The 25,074-nt window shown below is 40.9% G+C and overlaps 1 protein-coding gene across 3 annotated transcripts in view; it reads right to left on the minus strand.

Annotated features, from left to right (window-relative positions):
* Positions 1 to 1,041: 1,041 nt before the first annotated feature.
* Positions 1,042 to 25,074, minus strand: part of NSUN6 (NOP2/Sun RNA methyltransferase 6) — a 38,830-nt gene continuing 14,797 nt past the window's right edge. For 2 of the 3 annotated variants that reach the window (XM_031444666.2, XM_064479406.1), the window contains 8 exons: positions 21,205 to 21,314; positions 20,318 to 20,471; positions 16,515 to 16,596; positions 13,144 to 13,263; positions 8,032 to 8,176; positions 5,947 to 6,095; positions 2,892 to 3,017; positions 1,042 to 1,327 (listed from right to left, as the gene is read on the minus strand). In XM_031444666.2, coding sequence (XP_031300526.2) covers positions 1,100 to 1,327; positions 2,892 to 3,017; positions 5,947 to 6,095; positions 8,032 to 8,176; positions 13,144 to 13,263; positions 16,515 to 16,596; positions 20,318 to 20,471; positions 21,205 to 21,314 — 1,114 coding nt within the window. In that variant the 3' untranslated portion in view covers positions 1,042 to 1,099. The remainder of the gene's footprint in view (positions 1,328 to 2,891; positions 3,018 to 5,946; positions 6,096 to 8,031; positions 8,177 to 13,143; positions 13,264 to 16,514; positions 16,597 to 20,317; positions 20,472 to 21,204; positions 21,315 to 25,074) is intronic. The other variant, XM_064479405.1, reaches the window with a different exon arrangement.

Consider the following 25,074-nt stretch of genomic DNA (forward strand, 5'->3'; position numbering starts at 1 on the left):
CTCCCAGTGCTGGTAGGCGGCTGGGTTGCGCCCCCTCCTGAAGCCATGGTCCAGAGCCATACTCATGCACAAGCTCTTGAAAATCTCTTGGGATTTGAACCGTTCATCTACAGACTAAGACTGCTGTTTTGGCGAGCAGTAACCCAACAACTCCAAGGTGATCAGCACAAATTGTCTGCAACTGAAACCAAATCTCACAGGATTTGCCATTCTCTTGAGGGATACAGACCACTCCACTTCTGAAAGTATTTTTCCTTATTGGAAACCCAATCGACTCTCACTGGAAAGGGATGAATGTCTCCATCGCCAGTTTGTGTCATGTACTTCTCAGAATAACTCCTTCATTCTGTAAGGATGGAAATTCTTCCCAGAGATCATGAATCCAGACACTCTCAGCTAAAGAAACACATGTCCTCTGACAAGAGCCTTCTCAATCTTGCAAGACTTGTCCCTTTTCTCAGGAGACCCAGTCCCATCTTCAGGCATGATGAATTCAAACTGTTGGTAGGCAACGTTATTCCTTATCCCTTGAAGAATTTCATGTCGTTGGATTTTTCACCTCACCCTGAAAAATATATTCTGACTTTTCAAAAAGAAAAGTACAAAATACCCAGTTTAGTTACTGGCACACGATAAGTGCGTTATAGCTCCCATACCCTGAATTCTTAGGGAACTCCTACTTCAGAACTTAGTAACGGAAAACATGCTTTATAACCAAATTAAATATTATTCATTTTACTCCTTTTGTTAAATCCACTGATTTTAATATTAAAAATGACCTGCATTCTTTACAAATTAAAACAAAGACCCCAAGTGGAAATATGTTCCAGACATCTACAGGCATATCCTTTTCTTTATACTCTGCTAAATACATAAGAAAAATTATTTTAAAAACAAAATATAATCTCAAACCACCTCCCATTACTTCCTCTATGAAGCAGAGTCTCGTAAGTCTCTCGATTCCTGGAGAAACAGCTGGCAGTCTTTTCTGTTTCCTCAGCAACCATGGCATCAATCACTTGGCCTGACAACAGTCTGATGTTTTTAAAAAAAAAAAAAAAAAAGCACCACACACAGAAAACATTTGGAATTTTCATTTCTAAGGATCCTTCTCCTGTGTGCTTTTGCATTTTATGAATTTCGCAATAAAAAAACCTATACAATCCTTATTTGCCAGCCAAACCATGTCTTCTATTCTGGCGTCTCTGAGAGAATCCATGTCAGTGTTCTGTGATCGCACAACAGATGGATCGAAGCGCTGCAGCTGTTTCAACTGTTCCAGCGACAGGCCAGCTCCCATCATTCCTTCTCCTCCAACGTGGGGTTCCTGCTCAGAGAAGACAAAGGAACATGGACAAACATCCTCACACTATTAGTAAGTGTGCCTGCATACAATTTAAGTTAAAAGACAAACAGCTATAAGTGTTAATTACAATTACCAACTGCAGAAAACAGGAAAATGAGTAGATACCGTTTATCTCTGTGAAACATACATACTGTTTTTCTGGGAGAGCAGCTGCACACGGTCACCTGATGAAGGGGAACCTAGTATGGCCCAGACGCTCATCAAGTACCTTGATGTGCAAAAGGCCTGGGCTTCACACTTGGAAAAGCAGATTCAAATCACGGCTCGGCCACACTGAAGCTGTGTGACCTTCTACAAGTAACTTTACCTAACTCTGTTTCCTCATCTATAAAACAGATAACACATTCAGTTCTGAGGCTTAAATAAATAAGGGGGCATACAGTGGGCACTCAGGAAGTGGAACATTATTATTAAGAACAGCAGCAAATGAAAATTCAGCCTTATTTGTCAGACTCCCCAGAATTGACAGGAGTTTCGATCAGAGGAATACAGAATCAGTCATAAGGAATTGAGTGATACTTGCAAATCACTACTGCAAAAGATGCATAATCCTAACTTAAGTCCCCATTTCACAGACAAATGTTTGTGTTACTGAAGGTGCATTTTCCCAGGTTTATGTCTAAAAATCTATCATTTATTAACCCATGGGGGGAAGTTCCATCTCTTTTAGATGCAGATTGAGTATGTATGTGTATGAATACACATACACATAAAACTCAAGTGAATTCTCAAAAGCCTTCCTTTCACCCACAATGTAACCATCTTATTTCTGAGTTGAGAACCCATCACTTGATTGCTTTTTGTTTATGTACTCCAGTTACTTACTAGAATTCTGTACAGAAAAAACTGACTTTACATGTTCAATCTACCTGAATGAACGTAAGCATTACTACAGATTTAAACCTAATCTCAAACATCATGGGACTAAAAATCTTGTCATAAATATGGTTTTAATAAAAACCGTAACAGAAAGACAGTGCTAGGTAAAATAAAGTACAGTCAAGAAAGCTTTTTAAATGTTCCATATTTTATATAAGAAATCATAAGGAAGCAATAATCTTGAACCATTTTCCCACCTTGGCTAGACTTCTGACATCCCAGTTACTAAACTAAAGCCTGTCTGGGCTTTGATGTGACATGAGAAAAAATGTTCAACATTTTTCCCATCAGAAAAATATGAGATGGGGGTAGCGGGGGGGGGGGGGGCAGAATTTTTTTGGAAACAAAACTCTGACTAACGTGAACAAGAGCCACAAGTAAAATAAAGGAGTAACACATACACCTGAGCCCTGTGGCACTTAAACACTGTGGCAAAGAGTGAAGACATGGGGAAACTTTACCAGGATGTTGAAAATCCTGTGGGCAGTCTAGAAGGGATCTCATTAGGGAAACATTCTTGTGAACTGCAGTATCTGTTTCAGAAGTTTTACTTGGCATACTTCTTCATATAACACTGTTGACTATCACTGCACTGAAGTTTCTGTGATTTAGCAGATTACACGGAGGCAGCTGCAATGGCTCTTACCTGGTGCTGAAGCTGAAGGCAAGGGAACGTCCTGAGGGCCCAGGCCACTTGTTCTTCATTTTCCGCCAGTGTGATGGTGCACGTGCTGTAAACCAGCACGCCCCCTGGCTTCAGCAGCTGAACTGCCTAGAGAAAAATGTGACCAGATTGTGTATCACAAGAGCAAGTCCACACTTTAGGGGATTTTTAAAAATATATTTATGATACCTTTTTTCAAGCATTTGGGATAAATAAATGATGTCCTGTAGGACCAGGATTCTTTCTCTAATTAGAATGCTCCAGACTAGATGCATTTCATTATCTTGGAGCTGTTTTAGTCCACGTGGACCAGGACTTTCCCAAATACGCTCATTCAGCTGCACGGCTTCAGATATCATTTTTATTCGGAAAACTCACAAATTGACATTTCTAGGCCAGACTCCTTTCTGAATTCCGTGCGAATATATTCAGCTGCCTTAGTAGTCTTACCATCGGATGCGATGTGTCCCACCCTGAAGTGCTGTCTTCCTCTGAAACCTACTGGAGGGTTCCCGTCCTCCCAGGGGCTCCGCCCACAACCTCAGAGTATCCTTTATGCCTCTTGCTCGCATGTTCTCCATCCATCAAGCAAATTCTACTGGCTCTACCTTCAAAATGCATCCAGAATTCGGCCACTTCTCACCACTTCCACTGCTATCATCCTGCTCTAAGCTTCATTATCTTTCACCTGGATTATTCCAAGAGTTTCCCTCTTCATTTACCTTGTCTGTTCCCTGCCCTCCTGCCATTCATTCAGTAGCAAGAGCAGTGCTTTTAGAACTGTCGTTTCTCAGCTCAAAACCCTTCAAACATTCTCCATCATCGCTGGAAGGCAAAGTCCATGTCCTCAGAGGGGCCTTCAAGGTCCTGCATAAAGCAAGCCTCTAGCTACCTTTTCTTCATGTGTACCCAGCTCTCTCTGCTTGGGCACCGCCCGCCCTGCCTCAAGGTGTCTGCCCCGCTTGGAGAGCTAGCTCATTCCCTGAGCTGCCTGCTCCCTCACAATCCTCTTATCTTTGCTTGTATTTCGGCTTCTTAGTGGGGACCTCCCTGACCACTGGATGTAAATTTTCAACTAATCTGATCAGGCATGCCCTTTCTTCAGTATGCTCCACAGACTGACTGCCATGTAATATGCTAAGTAACTTACTCACCTATTTGTTCATTCCCCTACCCCTGCAATGAGAATCGAAACCCCATGTATTAGGGCAGGGACTGACCACTGTATTGTCAGCACCTAGAATCACGTATTACATGCAGGAAGTGCCCCGTGAGTATTTGTTCAGGAAATAGATGTAATGTGAAAATGAACTTGTTCCAAAATAACTTAAGTTTCTCTTTTCAAATTCACAAATTTCTTTAAGTTTTAAGAAAAAAAATTTTTTCAGTGTACATTATGCTTTCTTCACCAGAATACACTGATCAAAATTAAATTTTGCTACCGTGTGCCAGCCACTGTTTCAAGCACCTTACATAATAAATCCTTGTAACTATGAGTGAGGTATGGTAACTGTCTCCAATGAGGTAATTCTATCAGGTGGGGTCATTATCCCCACTTCTCAAATAAGGAAACCAATGTACCTAAAGTAATTTATGTGGAGGAGCCATGGCTCAAATCAAGATGTGTCCACATTCTCAGTTAATTTCTATCCTTGCCCAACGACAAAATGCTCTATTCTAAATTCTCTCTTGCACACGGTCAGCTGTTCCTTTCCCTTGAGATCAACGCATCTCCTTTGTAGCCTTTTAAAATTTCTTTTTGCAATGAGCCAAAAAGAACAAAAAACCAAGTCTCTTAAAGCAGTGTCCTAATTTTACCCTTGGGTCAAAGTGGGTTTCAGCTACTTGTTTGCTGCTTGCTGTTTAAATTTCCAGGATGTAGTCTTTGAAGACTGTACAGAAGAAGAAGTTAAACAATCCACCACCAGTGCCATGTTTGTGCAGGAAAGGAGACACCAGGAGGCCTGAATAGAAATGTCCTCAAAGACAGCTTTAGAGATGGGACAATCATACTGTATCCATTACTGATGTACTTCACATTTATAATTAGAGCTAAGAGGAAATGATGAGGTCTCCTTTGATCAAACAGTGTCTACATCCTGTGAAATCCACAAAATCATTTTTGCAAAAATAGAGAGAAATTCTCAAATGTTCTATCTGGGCTTCTGAAACACCCTGGAGACCAGTTAGATTTGCTACGTTTTTACAGTTCTTCTACATCCTGCACCAGATGCTGTCATGTCCCAGTTTTATGAAATGTGTCTGCCTCTACTGGATTCCCGATTTCTAATTCACTAAGATGATCCAGGAACCCTATACAAATTTTATTTCACATCCAATTTTTTACATCAGTTGGTAACTATATGTTAATAATCCTCTATTTTTAACATCAAGCAGAATGTTTGAAATTCATTAAATGTCTCAGAGAAGAAATTCTACTATTGCCTCTGATGAATGAGTGAGTCAACAAAAAGGAAAATGGGGTCTCTAGATTTTTGTGTGTGTGGTAAAGTACACACAAAATTTACCATTTTAACCATTTTTAAGTATACAGTTTGGTGCCATTAAGTACACCCACACAACCAGTTGTACAGCCATCACCATTATCCATCTCCTGAGTTTTTTCATCAACCCAAACTGAAACTCTGTACCAATTAAACACAAACTCCCTGTTCTTTGGTCCCTCCAGCCTCTGGCAACCTCTATTGTACTTTGTCTCTATGAATTTGCCTGTTCTAGTTACCTTCTATAAACAGAATCATACAATATTTGGTCCTTTTCTGTCTGGCTTATATCACTTAGCATGATGTTTTCAAAGTTCATCCATGTAGCATGTATCAGAATTTCATTCCTTTTTAAGGCTGTGTAATATTCCATGGTATGTATACACATTTTGCTTATCCATTCGATGGATACCTGGGTTTTTCCCCACATTTTGGTGATGGTGAATAATGCTGCTAAGAACACCGCTCTCAATCTTTAAGACATTAAACTACTGAAGGTCTACTATCTTGCAGAGAAAAGTATCCTCACATACCACAGTAAAGAGTTTTCGCTGCAATGGCAGATATGATGTCACTTCCTTCAAAGTCCAAGTACAAGCCATGTTTGGTCGCTGTCCCATTCCACTGCAGGGAGCGTCAAGGAGAATTCGGTCAAAAGATTCTGGTAAGAATGGAGGTTCTCCTATAAAGAGAATTATAAACTTACTTGCTATCTGCCCTATTAGAACAGAAAACTCCCAAGATAGATGCAATTAGCAAGAATTTAAAATCATAACCTAGAATGGAAAGTAATGAAAAACTGTTCCTTCCTTCAATCAAGTAGCTGGTTGAGCTAACAGACTTATGTGTAAAAAGGTTACAGATATGATTATTCTGGGATTACTGACATAGCAGTGCAAGCCAAGGCCTAATCAAAGGAAACCTGGTCCTCTGACTGTCAGAAGCCACAATGCATCAGAGCTGGGACCTGGAATTAAGTCTAGTCATTCTGAGAGCTGATACTTTTCTTAGTAATTCCTACTGCCGACAGCGCCAGAAAAAGAAAGTATGCATTTTAGGTTCTAGTCAAACATACTGATTCTACGGTACCTCAGTCTCCTTGCTTCTAGAAGGAGTCTGTATCCCCCCGAATCCAATCTTCCACAGATTTCCCTATGTATCCACTTAAATAGCTTTCTCCACTCCAACCTGTGATCTATTTAGCGTTACTGGAGAGAGTCATGAAAGCACACGGGTCTGCTTATATATTTATGCTATTTCCAACTCAAGGCAGGGTATTATTGTGGACCGCTTTATACAAAGCTAGCTGACTGCCTAAGTAGCCACTGCAACAGTCCAAGTCTCACCCCACGATAACCTTCTGCTTGTGTCTCACTGCACAAGCTCTTATCAGTTTAGCTCATCTCCATCTATCACCATCCTTGCTTTCTTATCTACTGTCTCCAAAGACGTATCTTTTCAAATAAGCAAGTATTTTTAAGGTTTTTAATACATACTGATAAAATCCTCTAGAAAGACTATGCCAATTCACAATTCCATTATCATGAGTGGATTTTTCCCAAAATCCTCATCAAAGTTGTTAATTATGTTATTGGCCATTTGGATTTTTTTTCTTTATATGGTCACATTCTTTGTCTTTGCGGTTTTTCTACTGAGACTTATCTTTTTCCTTGTTGAGGTCTATCCTTGCTTTCACGCTTTAAAATCATCCTCATTGTTAAACCAAATAAATGTTCAGCTAATATCTGCTTCTAGTCATTTTCCCAGTTTAATTCTTTTTTTCAACATTTGCTGAACCTTGCTTTTTTTTTGAACCCTGCTCCATTTTTTTTTTGAAGGGAGAGGTAATTAGGTTTGTTTATTTAGTTATTATTTATTTAATGAAGGTACTGGGGATTGAAGCTAGGACCTCGTGCATGTTAAGCACATGCTCTGCCACTTGAGCTGTACCCTCCCCTTCCCAGTCTAATTCTTGACAGTAAACTTTAATCCATTCTGAAGCTAATTTTGTGTACAATCCTTTCCCCTACCCTCCAAAATAAAAAATCATCTTAGAGCTACTTGCTGACTGATTTACTCTTTCCTCTAGATTTGAGATACTAATTTCTCATATACTAAACTCTTGCACACGTCTGAAGTTATTTTAGGGATCATCCATTCTGCTCCAACTATGCTAGTTATTAAGCTCTATTTTCCTGAGCTCCAAACCTACCTTTCTCTACTCTGCTGTGTGATGCTGAGGTGAGAACTCTGTGAACTACAATTCTCCTTTGCCTGCTGGCTTCAAGATTCACCAACAGGAAGCAGAGAAGTGATGGGACCAGGGAGAGGAGGATAAACAAGAGAGGGAGAGAACAGGACCTGATCCTTCCCACTGGCTTGTTGTCTCTGTCAAAACAATCCCAGGGACAGCCCTTTGCCTTCATGGCTACAGTTTCCAGCTTTTTCCCTTAAGTATCAGTGTGAAGCGGGCATGGTCTATCCCTCAATTCAATTAAAGTGTTAATCCCAGCTACACTTCAATAAAAAATTAAATTAAAAAAAAAAAGACTTAAGGTAGCAAAATCTGACTGTTTATAAATCCCAATTATAGAAGCCTAAGATAAAATTTAACTCACCTTCTGTGTCCTTGACCACATCAAGTTTAAGGGCCTTTGTTCCATCAAAGCAAAATGCCCTGATGGAATTCAGCCCCAACAGTAACGCATTCTGCTTTATTTTTTCTACTTTGTTGGATATTTTATCCAGCGCAATCACTTCTCCCTAAAAAAAAAATAAAACAAAATAAAACAAGAACATAAAGAAGTGTAAATCCAAAGCAATCATGAAAATTATTAATAAGGAGAAAAACTGATGAACAATTAGTCTTCCCCACTTTCCTCCTACCACCAGTTTTACAGCTAAATTCATCTTCAAAATGTGTATCAAATTTATATCCAATACTTATTATCCTTTCCTTTTAAAGAACACAATCTTGTCAGGTAATTAATTTTCTTATAATGCTCATCTACTTTTTAATCAATAAAACCCAAAACCAAGAGTAGCATTTGCAATCTTCTACAGAAACTTAAAAATGTCCATTTGTGGTAAATACCACAAATCACCAACTTGGTGTGCCTTGCTCACCTCTGAAAGAGCAGGAACTAATGTTCTAAGACATTTGCCTTCTAGTCCTTTGCGCTACAGATGAATGTCACCTGCAAAATCAATCTTCAACCCAATATCTTGAGCTATAATCATGTAACAAAATTCATGTGAAATCTGACAACCAAAGACAGAAAAGCGTAAGCCTGTATTATCACAGCAAAATGTTCTGGACTGGGATAAAAAGTAGTTCAAAAACATTTCTATATGGTAACACTTTGGTTAAGTCAAAATCAATAGATAAGAGGCTTCCCTTTCATGAATGAGTTGTGACATTCATACGATATTTCAAAGCGTACTGTGAAACAGTACCACGGAAATGGTGACATATGAAGCCTTGGATTTTTTTTTTTTTTTTTTTTGCTTTTGTTCCTCCTTGTACGATACATGCATGGATTGCATAGACTATGATACTGAAAATGTGCGGATTACGGTCCTATATGTGGCACTAGCCGTCATCATAGAGCCAATGTATACCTTGACAAACAGGAAAACTGTTTCAAGTGAGTTGAACTGGAAAAGCAGGCAAAAAACCACCAGAATAAGGTTCAAACGTACCACAGTGAAGGAGAAACTGCCCTGGCTGAAGGCTGCTTTTACAAAAGTACAAGACTGGAGGCTACACTGATACAAAATTTGCTTAATATAAAAAAACAAACCAAAGCAGTAACAAAATCTGGGATTCAGTTCTGGCTCAGGGTCTGTGTCGCTGGCCCACAGGGAGACTGCCTAAATGGCTCCAATTCTGCACCCAGCCATGTGTGCCACTCACCCCACGACATCTGGTTGTCCCGAGTCGGGCTCGGCCATGTGATTTGCATCGGCCAAGAGGATGACAGCGAGCAGTGCCTCAACAGCCGGGCTGCCTCTGCTTTGTCCCCTGCCACTGGCAACCCTCAGCTATTGCCTGCTGCTGGGCGCATGCTCCGGCCCTCGCAGGAGGATAGGGGACACACAGACCAGAGGCAGGGCCCACCAGTGGCCTCCACTGAAGCCATTTAGTAAGCCAGCATCAGCCAAACCCAAGCGAATGAGCCACCCAAGATCATCAGAACCTCCAGCTAACCCACAGCTGACCGGGTCCTAGAGCAAGACCAGCGGGGAACCGCTGAACCCACAGATCCCGGAGCTGGCCAGGCGGTTAGCTGTACGCCACCAAGGCTTTGTGGCGGTTTTAACACAGCACCGTAAAACCAGCAGAAAATGCACACACCTACAACATCCAGCCTCCCTTTGGAAAGACTTCTTACTAGAGAGAATAAAATGCCTATGAGCAAACACAATCAATACCACACCATAAATTAAGGCAGATAATTATCCCTTCCTCAAAGCATATAATCTTCACATTTAAACTTCCAGGAAAACTGAAAAATGGTTTGCATTAAACACCACAACTTCATAAAATGAACCCTTTTATTTTGTGTTTTTCACTTTACACACTGGTGGTGTTCAATGCATTTTTCCTTAAAGAGTTTCTACTATTATCACCTTAGACTCTTTTTGGACAAACAAGAGTCATATAAGTTAACAGGCAAGTGTGTCTCCTCTAATGAACCCTGAGTATCAATTCCACAAAATTTAAACAAAAAATATCTTTTTCTTTCTTAAATCTAAGGCCACCTATTAGGTCATACTAGTGCTGCTGCAAGTGTATGTGTGTGTGAGTGTGTGTGTTTATATGCAGCATACAGTGTGTACACACACACACAGGGTACACATATATAGTACTTCATATAGATGGTGTGTGTATTCTATACACGTATTTACACACACATTGTGCAGAGATGGTAGGCTTAGATCTTCAATGTATTTACTGAAAATATAAATTTTTAGACTTACGCATTCTTATCCTCGTTTGAGACATTGTGAATGTTTCAGAAATTCTAATAGTTAAACACTAATGTGTAAGTAATGACAATTTTCATCAGAAGTCTTTGGATAATTAAAATGATCTGCACTCATGAAAGGGAAAAGCTATAATCCCATCCTTGACACAGTAAGAGTTCCTACTGCCTTCTGTACAAGACTGCTTGTAAACCCCTGGATGGTAAATACCTAAGAATCATCAAACAGATCAAAAATGTATCCTCTGATCAAGTTCCAAATCTGGCACTTTTGAGAGTAGGAAATAGTGTATCTTCTATCAAGTAAATTAGCTAGAGAAGGGCTTTTGCTAAATTAGCCTCATGGAAGTGTATTTCCAAGCCAGAAAGTCCTACCTCAAGTATGTAAATTTTTCCTTACTTAGAAATTAGTGCTTGAAGACAACTGCTGAGTTTCCTCGGCCCACAGGAATTTTCACTGCCATATAAACCTGAGCTAATTTAAAGAAGTGACAGTAGATCCACGGCCCGCAATGTTCTCACGTCCTTGCTGGTCTCCTCACCCGGCTTAGAGGCCATAGCACGTTATACGCACTCCCTTAATGCACATCCTCAACGTGCACGCTTGTTTCCCACACCCGCACACAGAAACGCAGCTGTGGTTAAACCTCATTCTTCGCCAACTCCATGTCTATCCCATGCAGCCAAAAGGCGCGTCACTATGCCAACTAACCTGACTTTAAATCCATGACCACTGTGCCTGGGACACTGTGCTGTACACCAGAAACTGACACATTGTAACTGACGGTACTTCAATTAAAAACATACAAAAAATAAAAATAAATTCATGACCACTGTGTTCATGGGGCCCTCCTTGCAAAACAGAATTAAGATGTACCCATAGCCCATTCTCACTCCCATGATCCTAGATGAATACTTCATACCTTCTCCAAACTCTTACCGCTTCCTCCTCATCCCTGTTCTCACCTGATGACCTTGCTTCCTGTTTCAGAGGAAGAGAGGACAACCAGAGGACTCCCAGTCTCTTACACGGCTACCAGCCCAACACTTGTACCCAGGTCCTCGGCCTCCCCGCCTGTTTCCACGGATAAACTCTTGCTACCACCTGAGCCACCTGAGCATCAACTCATGTCCCACTTCACCTACTCAAAGATACTGTTCCAGCAATTTCCCTGTTCCATCTGGTGTTACCAATTTCCCCTTTTAATCTGTCTTTTCTATTAGCATACACTGTTATTTCCCTCATCTTAACAAAAGATGAATTCACCCTCCAACTGCAGCCCCATTTCTCTGCTCTCTGGTACAAACGTCTCCTGACCCTGCAAAGGAGTTGTTCCGATTCGCTTCCTCTGATTCCTCTCATGTTCCATCCAAGCAAGCATGTCCACTCACTGCAACTGCTCATGCGAGGGCCACCCACCACCCACCAGGTGCTGACTCCTCGGGGAGTTCTCAGTCCTCACCTCGCATGGCCCGGCAGCCACACTTCCCGCTGCTGCTCTCCCCGACTTCCTCAAGCCCTTTCTTCATGGGGCTTCCAGGGTCTCAGGCTGCTCTGGTTTCCTCCAACGCCCCTGGCCGGTCCTTCTCAGTTCCAGCCCCTGAATGCTGGCACACAGCACCCCTGAGGCTCAGTCTTCTGGCCCCTACTACTTTCTGCTGCCACCCCCATCAGCCTTAGGGCTTTACATATTATCTACAAGTTGGTAACTTCCAAAATGCTATTTCAAATCCAGACCTCCCTCCTGTATTCCAGACTCAAATACCCAATTGCCTCTCGACGTCATCTCTTGGAAATCTAACAGGACTTCACGTTAATGTATCTACAACTCAATTTCTGATTTTTCCCTGTAAAACTTGCTCTTCCCAATAGTCATCCCTATCCAGCAGCTCCACCTTTCCAGTTCCTCTGGCCGAAAACCCAATAATTCTCTCATTTTCACAACCCACATCCAATCTATCAACAAGTCCTAACAGCTCCAACTTAAGAACACATCCAGAATCTGACCAACTTCTTACCACCTCCACGACTCTCCCCTGAATTACCGTCTCCTAAGCGTCTCTGCTCCTGCCCTTGCCCTCTGACAGCCTGTTTTCAAAGCTGCAGCCAAGGCAAGTAGGGAGGCGGCTTACATCACTCTTCTGCCCAAAACACCCAGTGACTTCCCATCACTGGAGTAAAGGTGAAGTCCTATCGGGCCCTGCAAAACAGCTCCACGTGAACATCCTGCCCCCATCCCCACTGCTCTGGTCTCTTTCCCTCCTACTTTCCTCCTCACTTAGTCTAGTCCCACAGAATGATGGAGCCTCTCAAACATCTCATTCAGTGTTCACTCTGAAATGTGAGTATATTTTACACTCGACTCTAACAAGAAGGGTATTATAAATTAAGCCACTGACACTGCAAATCTGATCACTTGATTAGGCTGAGGTGAAATGGAGTAATTTCTAATAGAACATAGAGAAACAAGCATTCAGAGCACATAATTCTAGTCTGAAAAAATGGATCTATCCTCACCTGGTCAATAACAGCACCCAAAGGAAGCAATTCTGGCACCTCCACTGAAAGCACATCCCTCTTCCCAGCACATCCCTGTTCCCAGCACACTGCAGGCCACTCAGACAAGCACTTCTTCCAGGAGTGCTTGTTTAAACAGACGCCTTTGTACAAAAACAAAATGAAACACGACAAATCCTTGCACCCAGCACAAGCGGAGAGATTGAAGGTAAGGGCGGTCTCACCTGATCCTGCATCAGTGCCGCAATGTGTGTGGTTTTGCCTCCAGGGGCCGCACACAAATCCAGAATCCGCTCTCCAGGCTGAGGATTCAGAACATGAGCTACCACAGCAGACGGCAAATTCTACAGCGGGGGGGAAAACAGCAACCAATTATCACAATCAATTATCAACAACTCCACATCATTTTAAATTTCAGAATCAGAGAACATAAAGAAACCTTTGTAGGTAATCCAGTACAGCACCCTCTGCCAAGAGTGTTTTTTCTAAATATACTAGTGTCAGGAAATTCACAATTTCTTAGGGCAACCTGTGATCCCACAGGACATTCACACACACAGACGCACACATGCATGACACATCTCCCCAATCAATTTGGCAGGAAAAAAAAAAGCATATTGTCCTGTCTTATTTCAATGGTTCTCAATATTTAGGAGGTCAGAGACTTCAGAAATATGAGAAAACTTTCAATCTTCCTCCCAGAAAATCTAAAAAATTTTGTAATTTCAGGTGCTTCACCATCTAATTCCCCTTTAAAAATCCTCATTTGGGGCTGTTAATGCCACTAAAAGCACATTTGGGTTCCTAGCTCCTACCACTTCCACACTCTAGTAGGAGAAAAGTAGAATGTGGAAAAAAATTTAGCTATTTCTGATTGGCACCTAGAAATATATTCTAAGATTATACAATCCATCTATAGCAGTAAGTTTTATTAACTCATTAATTCATTATTAGTATTAATTGTATAAGAACTGCTACTATAGGATGGCAGTCAGCCTTAAGTAAGACAGAATAATACCAACAAAGTAATTCATTTTTTTAATTACTTGGCAAGAAAAAAAAGGCTCACAAGCATAGGATTATTTATTTTTTAAGTTTAAAAGTTTCAATGCATTCTCACACCAGAACACTTAGGTCCATTATTAGCATGGACTCAAGAACTGGGAGGAGGTTACAAGGATCTCAAGTGAACCCAAGCTCACCACCTCAGAAAAGAAAATCAACGGTGAGAAGGGAGACACCAGTGAGCAAGCTCTCCCCTCCCTGTGCATCAATGAAGCATTAAAGTCAGAGCCAGTGGTTCCGGAACCTGAGGAGCAGTCCCTCCACACTGTGCATGAAAAAAAGCCCAGCCTGTTACAGGTACTTTTTCTCAACAGTCTAATTTATTTCAAAAATATTTAAAAATTGAACTCCAATATAAAAACACTAAAACACACATGTGGCTACTGGAGATTCAGTGATTCTTTACCTAGAGTCAATGGCCATCCCACACTCCTAATAGAGATAACATTAACGCAGTGGCCAAAGAGGACAAATTTCCAATCAAATGTAAGACAATGAGAACCTGGTGGTTATGCAATAAGTTGAAATCATGTAATAGCCCAAGTGGAAAGGCTTCCTTAAATATTTAAATGATGACAAAGTTCTCCTAGAACAGTTTAGTCTACTATCTTTCTCTACAGTATTTCTCAATCCTGGCTACATGACAGAATTGCTTGGTGAGTTTTTGTTTGTTTTGCTTTTCTAACGTGCGGTTTCTCATCTAGAACAGTTTAAGCAGAATTTCTGGCAACAGGGCCTAGGCAACAGTGCTTTTCAGACCCCCCCAGATGCTTCTGACAGTCCAGCCAGATGTGCACCACTGCAATGCTACAGTAATTCACAACCTTGGCTGCAAATTCAAATCACCTGGGAAAGCTTTTCACTATCCTGACCCAGGGCCCACCCTAGCCCATTCAGGTGGTAGGGGTCCAGGCAGCAGGACTTACTTAAAGCTCTCAGATCATCCATCCTCATCTGGCTCTAAAATCAATTATTTACAGAAACCAGGCAATAAGAAGATTAAGTTTCAAGCACCATTTTTGATTTCAGGTAATCTACAATACAACTGAAAGCATCATTTAAGTGTTAAACATTTAAATGTCAATTATTTCAAGTGAAGGGCATCTAAGGATATTTTTGTAATTCTGTGGATTGTGTTTCAGCAATTCAAAAGTTTCCTTTCTGATTTTGAAAAACCAAATAATATTGCATAGTTACAATTTTCATGATTGTGTGCAACATTCCCATTAACTTTATAGCGTGTATCCTTGTGTAACTTCAAGTGCCAAAGAGAAAGAATTAGCACTAGTCCTTTACACCCCCACTCCCACACAAAGTGAAGCTTTTTCATTAGCTGCTGGAAACAACGAACAGTACAGATTTAGGGATAATGGTTTCCAGAGAAAGGCAAGGTAAGAGGCATCAGGAAAAAAAAAAAAAACAGAAATTTCAGGGATTTTCCCCATACAAGGTGTATAATTGTATGTATCTGTAAAGTACCTGCAGTGACCACACAGAATGGTCAAAGGCTAACAGCTGCCTAACTCGGCTCACAGGGTTATAGCCAGTCACCCTATGAAAGACCTCATCTTCACAAGTTCATTGGCTACTGAACATCACTCAAGAAATGGTATCAGTGTTCTTAAGTTCTAAGCCAGTGGAGGCTTGTGATAACATACTCAAAGAGTCCAGCACACCAAACTTTGAAAAAAAATGGGGGGATGGCACAGACCACTGAAGAAGAATCTATATAATCATGTATAATTATAATACATTAGGTTATGTATCCTAATGTTTTACATCATCACTAATGTGGAATTAGATGATAAAAGTAATCTGTTTTTCTATCTGTTCACACCAGAACTCATCTCTGGATTTATAAAGTGACTTCTGGTTACACACGAAGCAGATCAGAGAGCAAATGTCACCCACACTTAGGTTGGAGTTCAGATGCCATTAATTACCAACTGCATGACTTTGTTCAAGAAAGATCTACCAGATCTGGTCTTCAGTATCTTCATCTTACGTGGGAATAATAATAAGACTAGTAACAGTAATAATGCCACCTAACCAGCAGACTGTAGTGAATCATACGAGCCAGTGTCCCTGAGAATACACACGGGCTGGACAAGGCAGAACAAAGGACCCGTCACATCACAGTCTGGTCCTAACTATCTGACCAAAACCTGTCAGCAGCACACCACTTGTATCTCAACTCAAAATTAGACTTGGAACACTCACATGTACAGCAAACACATGCATTATTTAGGAATTAATATTCTGAGGTGGAAAAAGCAGTAATTATAATAAGTGATTAAAGCACCGCTGGGCAAAGGAAGGGAGAAAAGGTAGTTAAAAATCGTTTGAGAAAAAGAAAGAGAGTGATTACTAAGCTTTTTGTTACTATTTAAGCAAGCATAGCTCAGAAAATATATAATACATGAGAGAAAACTATGTTAATAGAAATGGAAAAAACCAACCCTTAGATTTCAAATAGTTCACACAAGTATGTTTCGATGTCACTAAATATTTCGCTTTGACAAATACTTACCTGTAAAAATAAGTAGCTGGGCAGTACATTGTCGAATGAAGGGCTGAGATACACTGGTTCCGTCATTCTCACGCCTATCCCCCTGAAAAACAGGAAATCTAACGTTACTCCATGTCAGTTACACAGTCTGTACAAACTCCATTTCTAGGAACACACTCAAGCAGTTTGTCAAATATAAGGTGTTCCACCTTTTAAAAACCTTTTTAACTCAACACCAAAATAGAGTATTCCTGTGAACTCTTTCTGAATTTTTACCCACGGTAAAGGAGGCCACTGAGAACACTAGGATTAAGTTACATAAATTTTTCACTTAGGCACCTCTGCATTTCTTTAGAGATTTGAACAGACTAAAAAGCAAAGGACATCTGAGTCTTTATTTATAGATGCATTCTAATCTTTCTGGTAATAGATTTATGATCATTGTCATTAGCCTTTCAATTCAGTTAACACTTTGTGAAGGCTTCAGTTTGTAAGGCACTAGGCTAGGTATTTGTATGAAAAATTAAAATATTTGTAATAATCATGCCAATATCAGGCCATGACAAACACTGCTTTCCTCTCAGCTCTCTAGACAGTAACTGCTCAGTGCTGACACAGTCCTTGAGATGATGTTTGCCACCTCTGTCCCATTTATTGAGTGGCAGTGAAACTGATCAGAGCAGGAAAGGCCAGGACCCAGAACAGCCTGGCGGACAATGATCCACTAGGACAAACACTGCAACCTGGAGAGGTTGTCAGAGGCTCTCCCCAGGGAGAGAGAGAGTACACAGGTGTACTGTTAGAGAAAGCCACGGTAGCCAGGTGCACAAGGCCACACAGAGGCAGCAAAAACAAAGAAAAATTAACGTGGGGTTCTGGGAAGTCGAGAGGCAGAGAAAAATGCGCAGTCTGATCATAAAGATGAGGATACATAATCAGGATTTAAATGAGCTACAGGAGTACAAGCAAAGAAGAGAGCCCAAGTAGGGAGAGCAAGAACAGAGTCCACAGACACAGCATGGTAGGCAAGGTCACGGCTGACGAACAGATCTCGGCAGAGAAGCCCCTACACGGGGGGTCTGTACCCTACTTGATGTAGGCAGCTGGGCGAATTTTTACTCACACTTCTGATACCAAACGTGTGGGGCTCTCTCTCATACCAACCAATTCTCCAACCCTCTGGACACCAACTGGGTGTCCTACAATTCAATTCAACTCAATTCAATTCTGACATGAATGGCCCGGGGTCACTGTCAGACAGCAAAGATGCAGCCCAGTAAGACCGGCCCCATCCCAGACACCAGCTGCACATCCCAGGTCGCCACCTGTCCTTGGAGTGACTGGCTATAAACCTGGAGGTTCCCACAACTCCTTCCTCAGATTTGATAACTCACTAGAATGAGTCACAGAACTCAGGAACACACTTTACTTATGGTTACCAGTTTATATGAAAACAGTTCAACTGGGGGACAACCAAACAGAAGAGATGTACAGGGCGAGGCAGGGGAGGGGCATGGAGCTTCTGTGTCCCATCCTGAGGCACCACCACTCTCCCAGCTCCCAGATGTACTCACCAACCTGCAAGCTCTCCAAGCCCCGAAGTTTAGTGTTTTTTTAAAGAGGTTTCATGACTTAGTGGATGATTAAATCATCAGCGAGTAGTGATTGGCTCAATCTCCAGCCTCCCTCTTCCCCAGAGGGCTGGGGGTGGGGCTGAAAGTTCCAACCTTCTCATCACATGGTTGGTTGCTCTAGCAAACAGCCCCCATCCTGAAGCAATCTGGGGGATATAAAAGCACTCTTATTGCTCCTAAGATTCTAAGAGTTTTAGGGGTTGTGTGCCAGAAATCCAGGACAAAGATCATATCACTTATGTAGTTCTTATTATGCCACAATAAATTTATGCTGCCCTTAAAAGTGAAATAATTTCTGTAGCCTTTGTGGGCTGTCTCTGAGGGAGTCTGACTGTATGTGCTAACTCCTTTTCTTCTTCTTCCCGTCCCTTTCATCCTCACTCATTCATTTATCACTTGGTATTTCCAAATCTGCACTTTTAATCAGTTAAGACTCTTGTCCTTGCTTCAATCAGGATTAAATCAAACCAATTCCTAAATAGCTCCTGCCTCTGAGCAGAAAATACACAAAAGAAGCTTCTGAAATGTCACAGCCTCACATTCAAAAGTCAGTACTTTGTTGAGACACCTGGGGCACTGACCTTGATCAACACCTTGCCCCCGCACCCAGAGTCTAGACCCATTACTAAGTGCCTTGAATTCCATGACCCGATCACTCCCTGGTAATTTAAATGACCTTCTGACTTGCAGGACCCAGTCCTCTGAGAAATACTGAAACTCACATTCATGCACCTGCCTTCCTCACCTGCTTCCCACACAGCGCTTCAAGTTCTGGTGCCCATTTGACCCTCTCCTTCTGATCACCCCTACCAGCACAAGAGTGTCCATCTATACAGACAAAGAATAATTTAAGCCAGTTATTTTCTTTTAAGATTATTTCTGTATAGCATGCATCTCCATATAATAATGCAAAATACAAGACCTCAATCTTAGTAAATTCATCTATCTGAGTCTACAAATGATTCAACTGTCTAGAATCCAAGAAACCAAAGGGCACAAATGTACTTTTAGTAGAGTTGGTCCTAAAATTTTAAAAGAACATAATTAAGAAACAGTGCATACATGTAGCATTATTTATTGTGGAAGCAAGCTATTTCTCAGAGAGGCAGAGAAAGAAACCGTAACAGCCTAACTCAATGCTGAGTTTAAAAATCAGCAGTTTCTTGAAAGGCTACCTCCTACTCCCAGCAACAGAGGAAACATTACTCAGAAGTCGGCCGACACAGCTACCGGAACTACATCAAATGGGAAGATGAAGCGTGTACCACTAACACCAACCAGAGGAAGCAGTCAGAACGTCAGCCCCCCACTACAGACCCAGAGATCGACACAGCAGATGTATGCACCATCTTCAATTTCACAAAGCCTTCTAAGGAGAGGATTTTTGTTCCTGGACACTTGGAAAGTCTGTGATCTCTAGAGGTAGGCAAAAGCCTGTTTCTCCAGAAGAATTCATTTCAACCATACATCCAAAGTGCTGAAATACGAAATACTGTCCCAGGACTCGGGGAAGTGGCCAGTCCTAGCAGCATCAATTCACAGCTTTCAGCACGTCTCCATCAGCTGTCAACTTTGGAATAATGGAACTGTCCACAGAATTCCTGAAACAGGCAGAAAAGACTAAGCAAAATAAGAAACGGGACTGCCCACAGGTTTAATTTATTCAGAGCCCGTAGCAACCAGAGATGGTTTTAAACTGACTTGTATCTTAATTTGGTTTGAGTAAATCCAAATGTTAATTTTTGACCACAAGGATTCATGTGAGTGCAGGCTTTCTGGTAAAATTTTTAGTTAAATTTTTTTTTAAGTTCTTAAATTAAAATCATAAGCTTTCCCTGTTACACAGACTGTTAAAAAAAGATCTTGAAAGGTCATCTAATTCATCCTTTATCAAGAGAAGTAATGTTTCCAAAGTTAACTGCAAATGGAGAAGTAAAATTATTTGACAATTACAGTGCACCTAGTTTCTTACTTAGGCTCTTTAATCTGAGCATTTACTTATACCCAAAAGCATTTCTTTCCAAAAAAAAAAAGAAAATGGCCAGATAGGTTAAACAATTATTTTTCAGTTGAATCTACACCAAAAAAAAAATTCATATAATGCAAACATGTATTTTTTACATTGTTTTTAATGTTCTTTGACCCACAAAAAGGATGCTTATTTTCCCCAAACAACATTTGATGACATACTTCAGTTCAGGTAGCCCACTGAAGATTTCTCTGCGGCTTAGTTCAGAAATCCCATTTCCAAGAAATATTTTTGTTCCATCAAATTCTTTGGCTCCTTTCTTACATTTGCCTTTAATATCAGAGTATATGGAAACAACATCTCCAGCTTTCATAACTAGAGGAAGAAGAAAATCAAATCATGCTGATCTATCTATACAGTGAAAATTCTTTAAGTTTTAAGACCAGGGACGTCTAGAGGCGTAAAGCAGTCTGAACAGGCTCATTGTCTCAATATAACCCCTAAGAGAGAATGTAGCTCTTTATTTTTAAATGTTCCCTAACAACAAATCTAATTGAAGATTTTTTTTCCTAAGAAAACAAAGATATAGAATAGTCTTCAAAACATCCTACCTCGATTGGAAGTCTTAAGCTGAGCAAAGAGGAAGAATATCTTCTATTTATTTTCCCCAAACCTAACACTCCCTAAAAGAGTAAGTTAAGAATATTGAGTTTCACCACAAAATTAAGATTCCAGGTGCTGAATGTTCCCCTCACAAATGATAGGGTAGCAGCCTGGGGTTTTAAAGCACCAGAGTAAAGAATACAAAACAAAATTTCCCTGACATCTTACACCCTATTAAGCAGTCATGATCCTTTAAACAAACATCATTACACACGTCCTTATCTAGAATGGAAAAACTGGCAGAAAACCTCACACGGATGCCTAATGTGTCAGTCCATACCAGACACATCCTTTAACTGGCTATACTAAAATGCAAAGCTTGGAATATAACTTTATTAAAGCAAATTTGAAAAGTATCTGAGTGATAATTTAATACATTTCTCATTTGAAGATACATACACATTTTAGCGAATGTTTTACAGAGAAGTCTAAAGACTGTGCTCACATTTGGAGGCGGACACGATTCCTGGAACATAGACGTGGGCTCCTCGTAACACTGCGCTGCCACACTGGGCTCCGACGACAACCTCGCAGTGTTGCTGTTTTATGTTCTTCCTGGGGACACAAGACGAGAGAAATTGACCACGGTGATACACGTCCAGTGCCCACCAGCCTGTGCAGTGTTTCAGTCTGAAGCCTACATAAATAACCTCTCTAGTCCTGACTGCCACTTATCCATAAAGGAGACAAAGCTGAAAAAAGGAAGATAAACATAGAGGAAATACTTTTCAAAAAAATGAGAAGATGATGAAGATGATGGGCATTTGAGGAAGAAACAATAGCAAGAGGACGCTGGTGCAAGGTGGTATGTGGCACCAGAAACTGCTTCATCAAATACAACAAACTAGTGAATATAACAAGGCAGCAGCGACTCTCAGATACACAGGACAAACTGGCGGTTACCAGTGGGGAGAGGGGAGGGGGAGGGGAGTCAGGAGGTACAAACTGTTATGTATACAGTAAGCCACAAGGATACGCTGCACAACACAGGGAACGGGGCCAGTGTTTTATAGTAACTATAAATGGAGAATAACCTTTAAAACTGTGAATCACTATATTGTACACCTGTAACTTATATAACATGGTGGTAGCAATTATACTGCAATAAAAAAAAAAAAGAGGCAGAATGGAGATGACAGGAAATGACACACAGGGCAGAACAGGTGGCTGAAGGTGCCCTGTGGGGCCCAGCCTGTCTGCTGTCATCAGCTCCGACGCCTTTTGTGTCAGAAAGGACACGATCAGGTGTTTCTACTCCAATCACCCAATGAAGCTTTATGCGGGCTGAAGTCACAACCCACCCCTGCCCCAGCCAAAAAACCGCTGCTTCATCATTTAACAAGCACTGTGCTTCCTAACGGCATTGGGAGAGAAGAGAAATGAAGTCCCTGTCTTCACACACTAAAACACACAGCACACAGGGAACTCACAAACGTTTCTAAAGTGGCAGGTTGTTGCATGGGAAGTTATTAATATTTTAAACTAGACAGAGACAAAGATAAGTCTTGTTTTCTTCCTTTGCTGTCCAACATTTTTGTTTTTTCAGGATGGGGTTAGATAGTTAGGTTTCTTTAAGCATTTTTAATTAATTATTTATTTTATTTTATTTTTTAGTGGAAGTACTGGGGATTGAACCCAGGACCCTGCGCATGCTAAGCACACACTCTACCGCTGGGCTATACCCTCCCCGCCTTTTTTTTTTTTTTCGGTCTAACATTTTTCAGTGTTCTCCAGCTTCTCCCCTCCACTCCTTAGATCACCAAAACCCACGCATCACTTCTAACACTCCGGACAGACATTTTCAATGGACAGGGGGTGCCCGTGTGATCAACCCCAAATACAGATCTTGAGAACACTTCATACGTGCTGTCACAGCTCCTTGCTGGGAGAATTAAGTGTCCTTTCTCTCCATGATCTCCAAACGATCACATCTCACTAAACTTCTCAGTTTTACACCACTCCTTCCTGGTCCCACACATTCTCACTGCTCATTCTCTAGCTATTTCTTAAAGACGTTCACTTCCCCCCACCCCCAACCAAGTTCAAAACCATGCCAACCATCTCTTCTCACTCTGTATCCTAAACCTTGGCAATCTCACAATTTCAATAATCAGTTACAAAAACAATCCACATTTTCTAACAATTAGCCTTTCTAGACTCTGATTACCTGCAGGTAGCTGTATATAGATGTCTCACAGTTATTTCAAACTCAACAAGTCCTAAATAATGTCATTTTTCTCTGACCCACTCCTTAAATCCTTGGTTAACACCCCAGAGCTCTTCGTCCTCTTGTGTTTCCAGTCTTGACAAACTACAAAGTGTCATTATCTACCTGAATAACCAAACTGGAGAGTTTGGCATCATCTTAAATCTCTTCTTCCTGAAACTCCTAACTTAACACTCACTGAGTTACCAGTCATGCCAGCTCTAATCCTGACAGATCTGCTGGGCCCGTCCCCTCACACCAGACATGAATCACCTCTCAACCTGACAACTGAAATCCCTTCCTGCCTTTCACCTCCAATCGCTTTCAGAGCCTCCTGATGCCTTTGGTGTGCTTCAGTTTCATTTTTAAGTATCCAGACGTGAATTTATTTTTACTTTTGGCCTCAGGCTTACTGTACTTCTTAAAACTTTCACCAATCCTGGAAAATTACTAGTCATTATATTTTTTAATGTTGTCTCTCACCCATTCTTTCTAATCTCTCCATCTGAGACTCATCAGAAACATGTAGTACCTTTTCATTCTTTTTCGATGATATGGTTTCATACTTTGAATGGCTTTACCTGTCTCTACCGCATTCTGGGTAATTCCTGAGTCATCTCCTACTTCATTAATTCTCTCATCTGCTGGGTCTAATCTACAGTTTAACTCATTAAGTGAGTTTTAAATTTTAATATTTTAATTTCTAGAAACTCTTTCAGTTTTTATTTTCTTCTTGGGGTCTTTTTATATTTTAGATTCTCACCCTTGTTTTTAATCATTTCAAAGAAACTGATCTTACAGTCAATACCAGTTAGCTCTATTTGCTGCAGTTCTGGCGGGGACTCTGATCCCTTGGTTTGTCGTACATGCTGGTTCTCACTCATGGTGGTTTGATTCCTAGTGCAGGGTTTAACTACTGAGAAGGGTGCATGGCCTGGACTGACAGGTGCCACTTCTGAGTCATTTAGCCAAGCTCCTAAGGAACTGGCTTGGGATCCAGTTTTTATGTTAATTTCCCAAACTGCAGCTTTCAAGACCACTTGGCTAGTATGAATCTGAATTCCAAACCCTTACAGGTATAGAACTGTAGTTCTCAGAGATTTTTTTTCCTCCAATCCAGACTCTAAGGCAAGAGAGATCCAGTTCCTAATTACTGCCTTGCACTGACTGCTGGGCATTTCTCACCTCCCAGTGTTAATATCCTGTTGTTAAAACCAAAGCCCCTATTGTAAAATGACTATAACTCAATAAAAAAATGTTTAAAACAAAAACAAAAACCAAAGCCCCTAAGTTTAGGGGACCAACCACCTCCTATTCCAAATGCCCCAACTCTCAAATCTTACTTCACAAGCTTATTGCTATTTTCAGTTACTGTACACTCTAACCCCTGAATATGTCACTTAGGTTCCTTATCACTCAGTGTGCATTTTATGACCTGTATTTTATTCTGTATTCCTAGGCATATGTACAGAGACATCCCCACATTGTCTAGTTCACCACAAACTTTTTTGACTGTAACGCAATGTAGGAAATGTGCTTAAATCACATCCCAGGACCCGTGTGTGTATATATACACACACTTACATTTACAGCAAACATTTCATGAAATACCTGTGTACAATCCAATGTATTATAAAATACCTCTTTTCTTTTAAAATAATGCCTATTAAAAATAAACAATTAAATTGATTTTACTACCTACTCATGGGTCATGATCTGCACACAGTCTGGAAAACACAGCTTTATGCTACTACCAATAGTGTATTTCTAAAGTCATGACTCTAAGAAGAACTATTTGTCTCCTATAATCTATACAAAAAACAAAACAGTCCTTAGTTTAAAAAACAAAAATCTCTATACAGTTCACAGCCTGCCTCTCCTAACTTCTTCAAAGTCTCCTTTCTTCAATCTCTCTGAAAACAAATGGAGCAGCCAAACCTGATCACTTCCGTCAAGAACCACCACGTGTGTCTCTGTGTCTCTGCATGTGCTTCCTCTCCGCCCAGCTTCCTCGTGCCTACTTCATCTCCGCATGCACCTAATGCTTACTCTTCTTCAAGGCTCAAGTGAAGTAACGTCTATTTGGAGGAAATCTTTACCCATCTCTTT

Source organism: Camelus dromedarius, chromosome 26, assembly GCF_036321535.1.
Source record: "Camelus dromedarius isolate mCamDro1 chromosome 26, mCamDro1.pat, whole genome shotgun sequence".
NCBI classification, from domain to species: Eukaryota; Metazoa; Chordata; class Mammalia; order Artiodactyla; family Camelidae; genus Camelus; species Camelus dromedarius.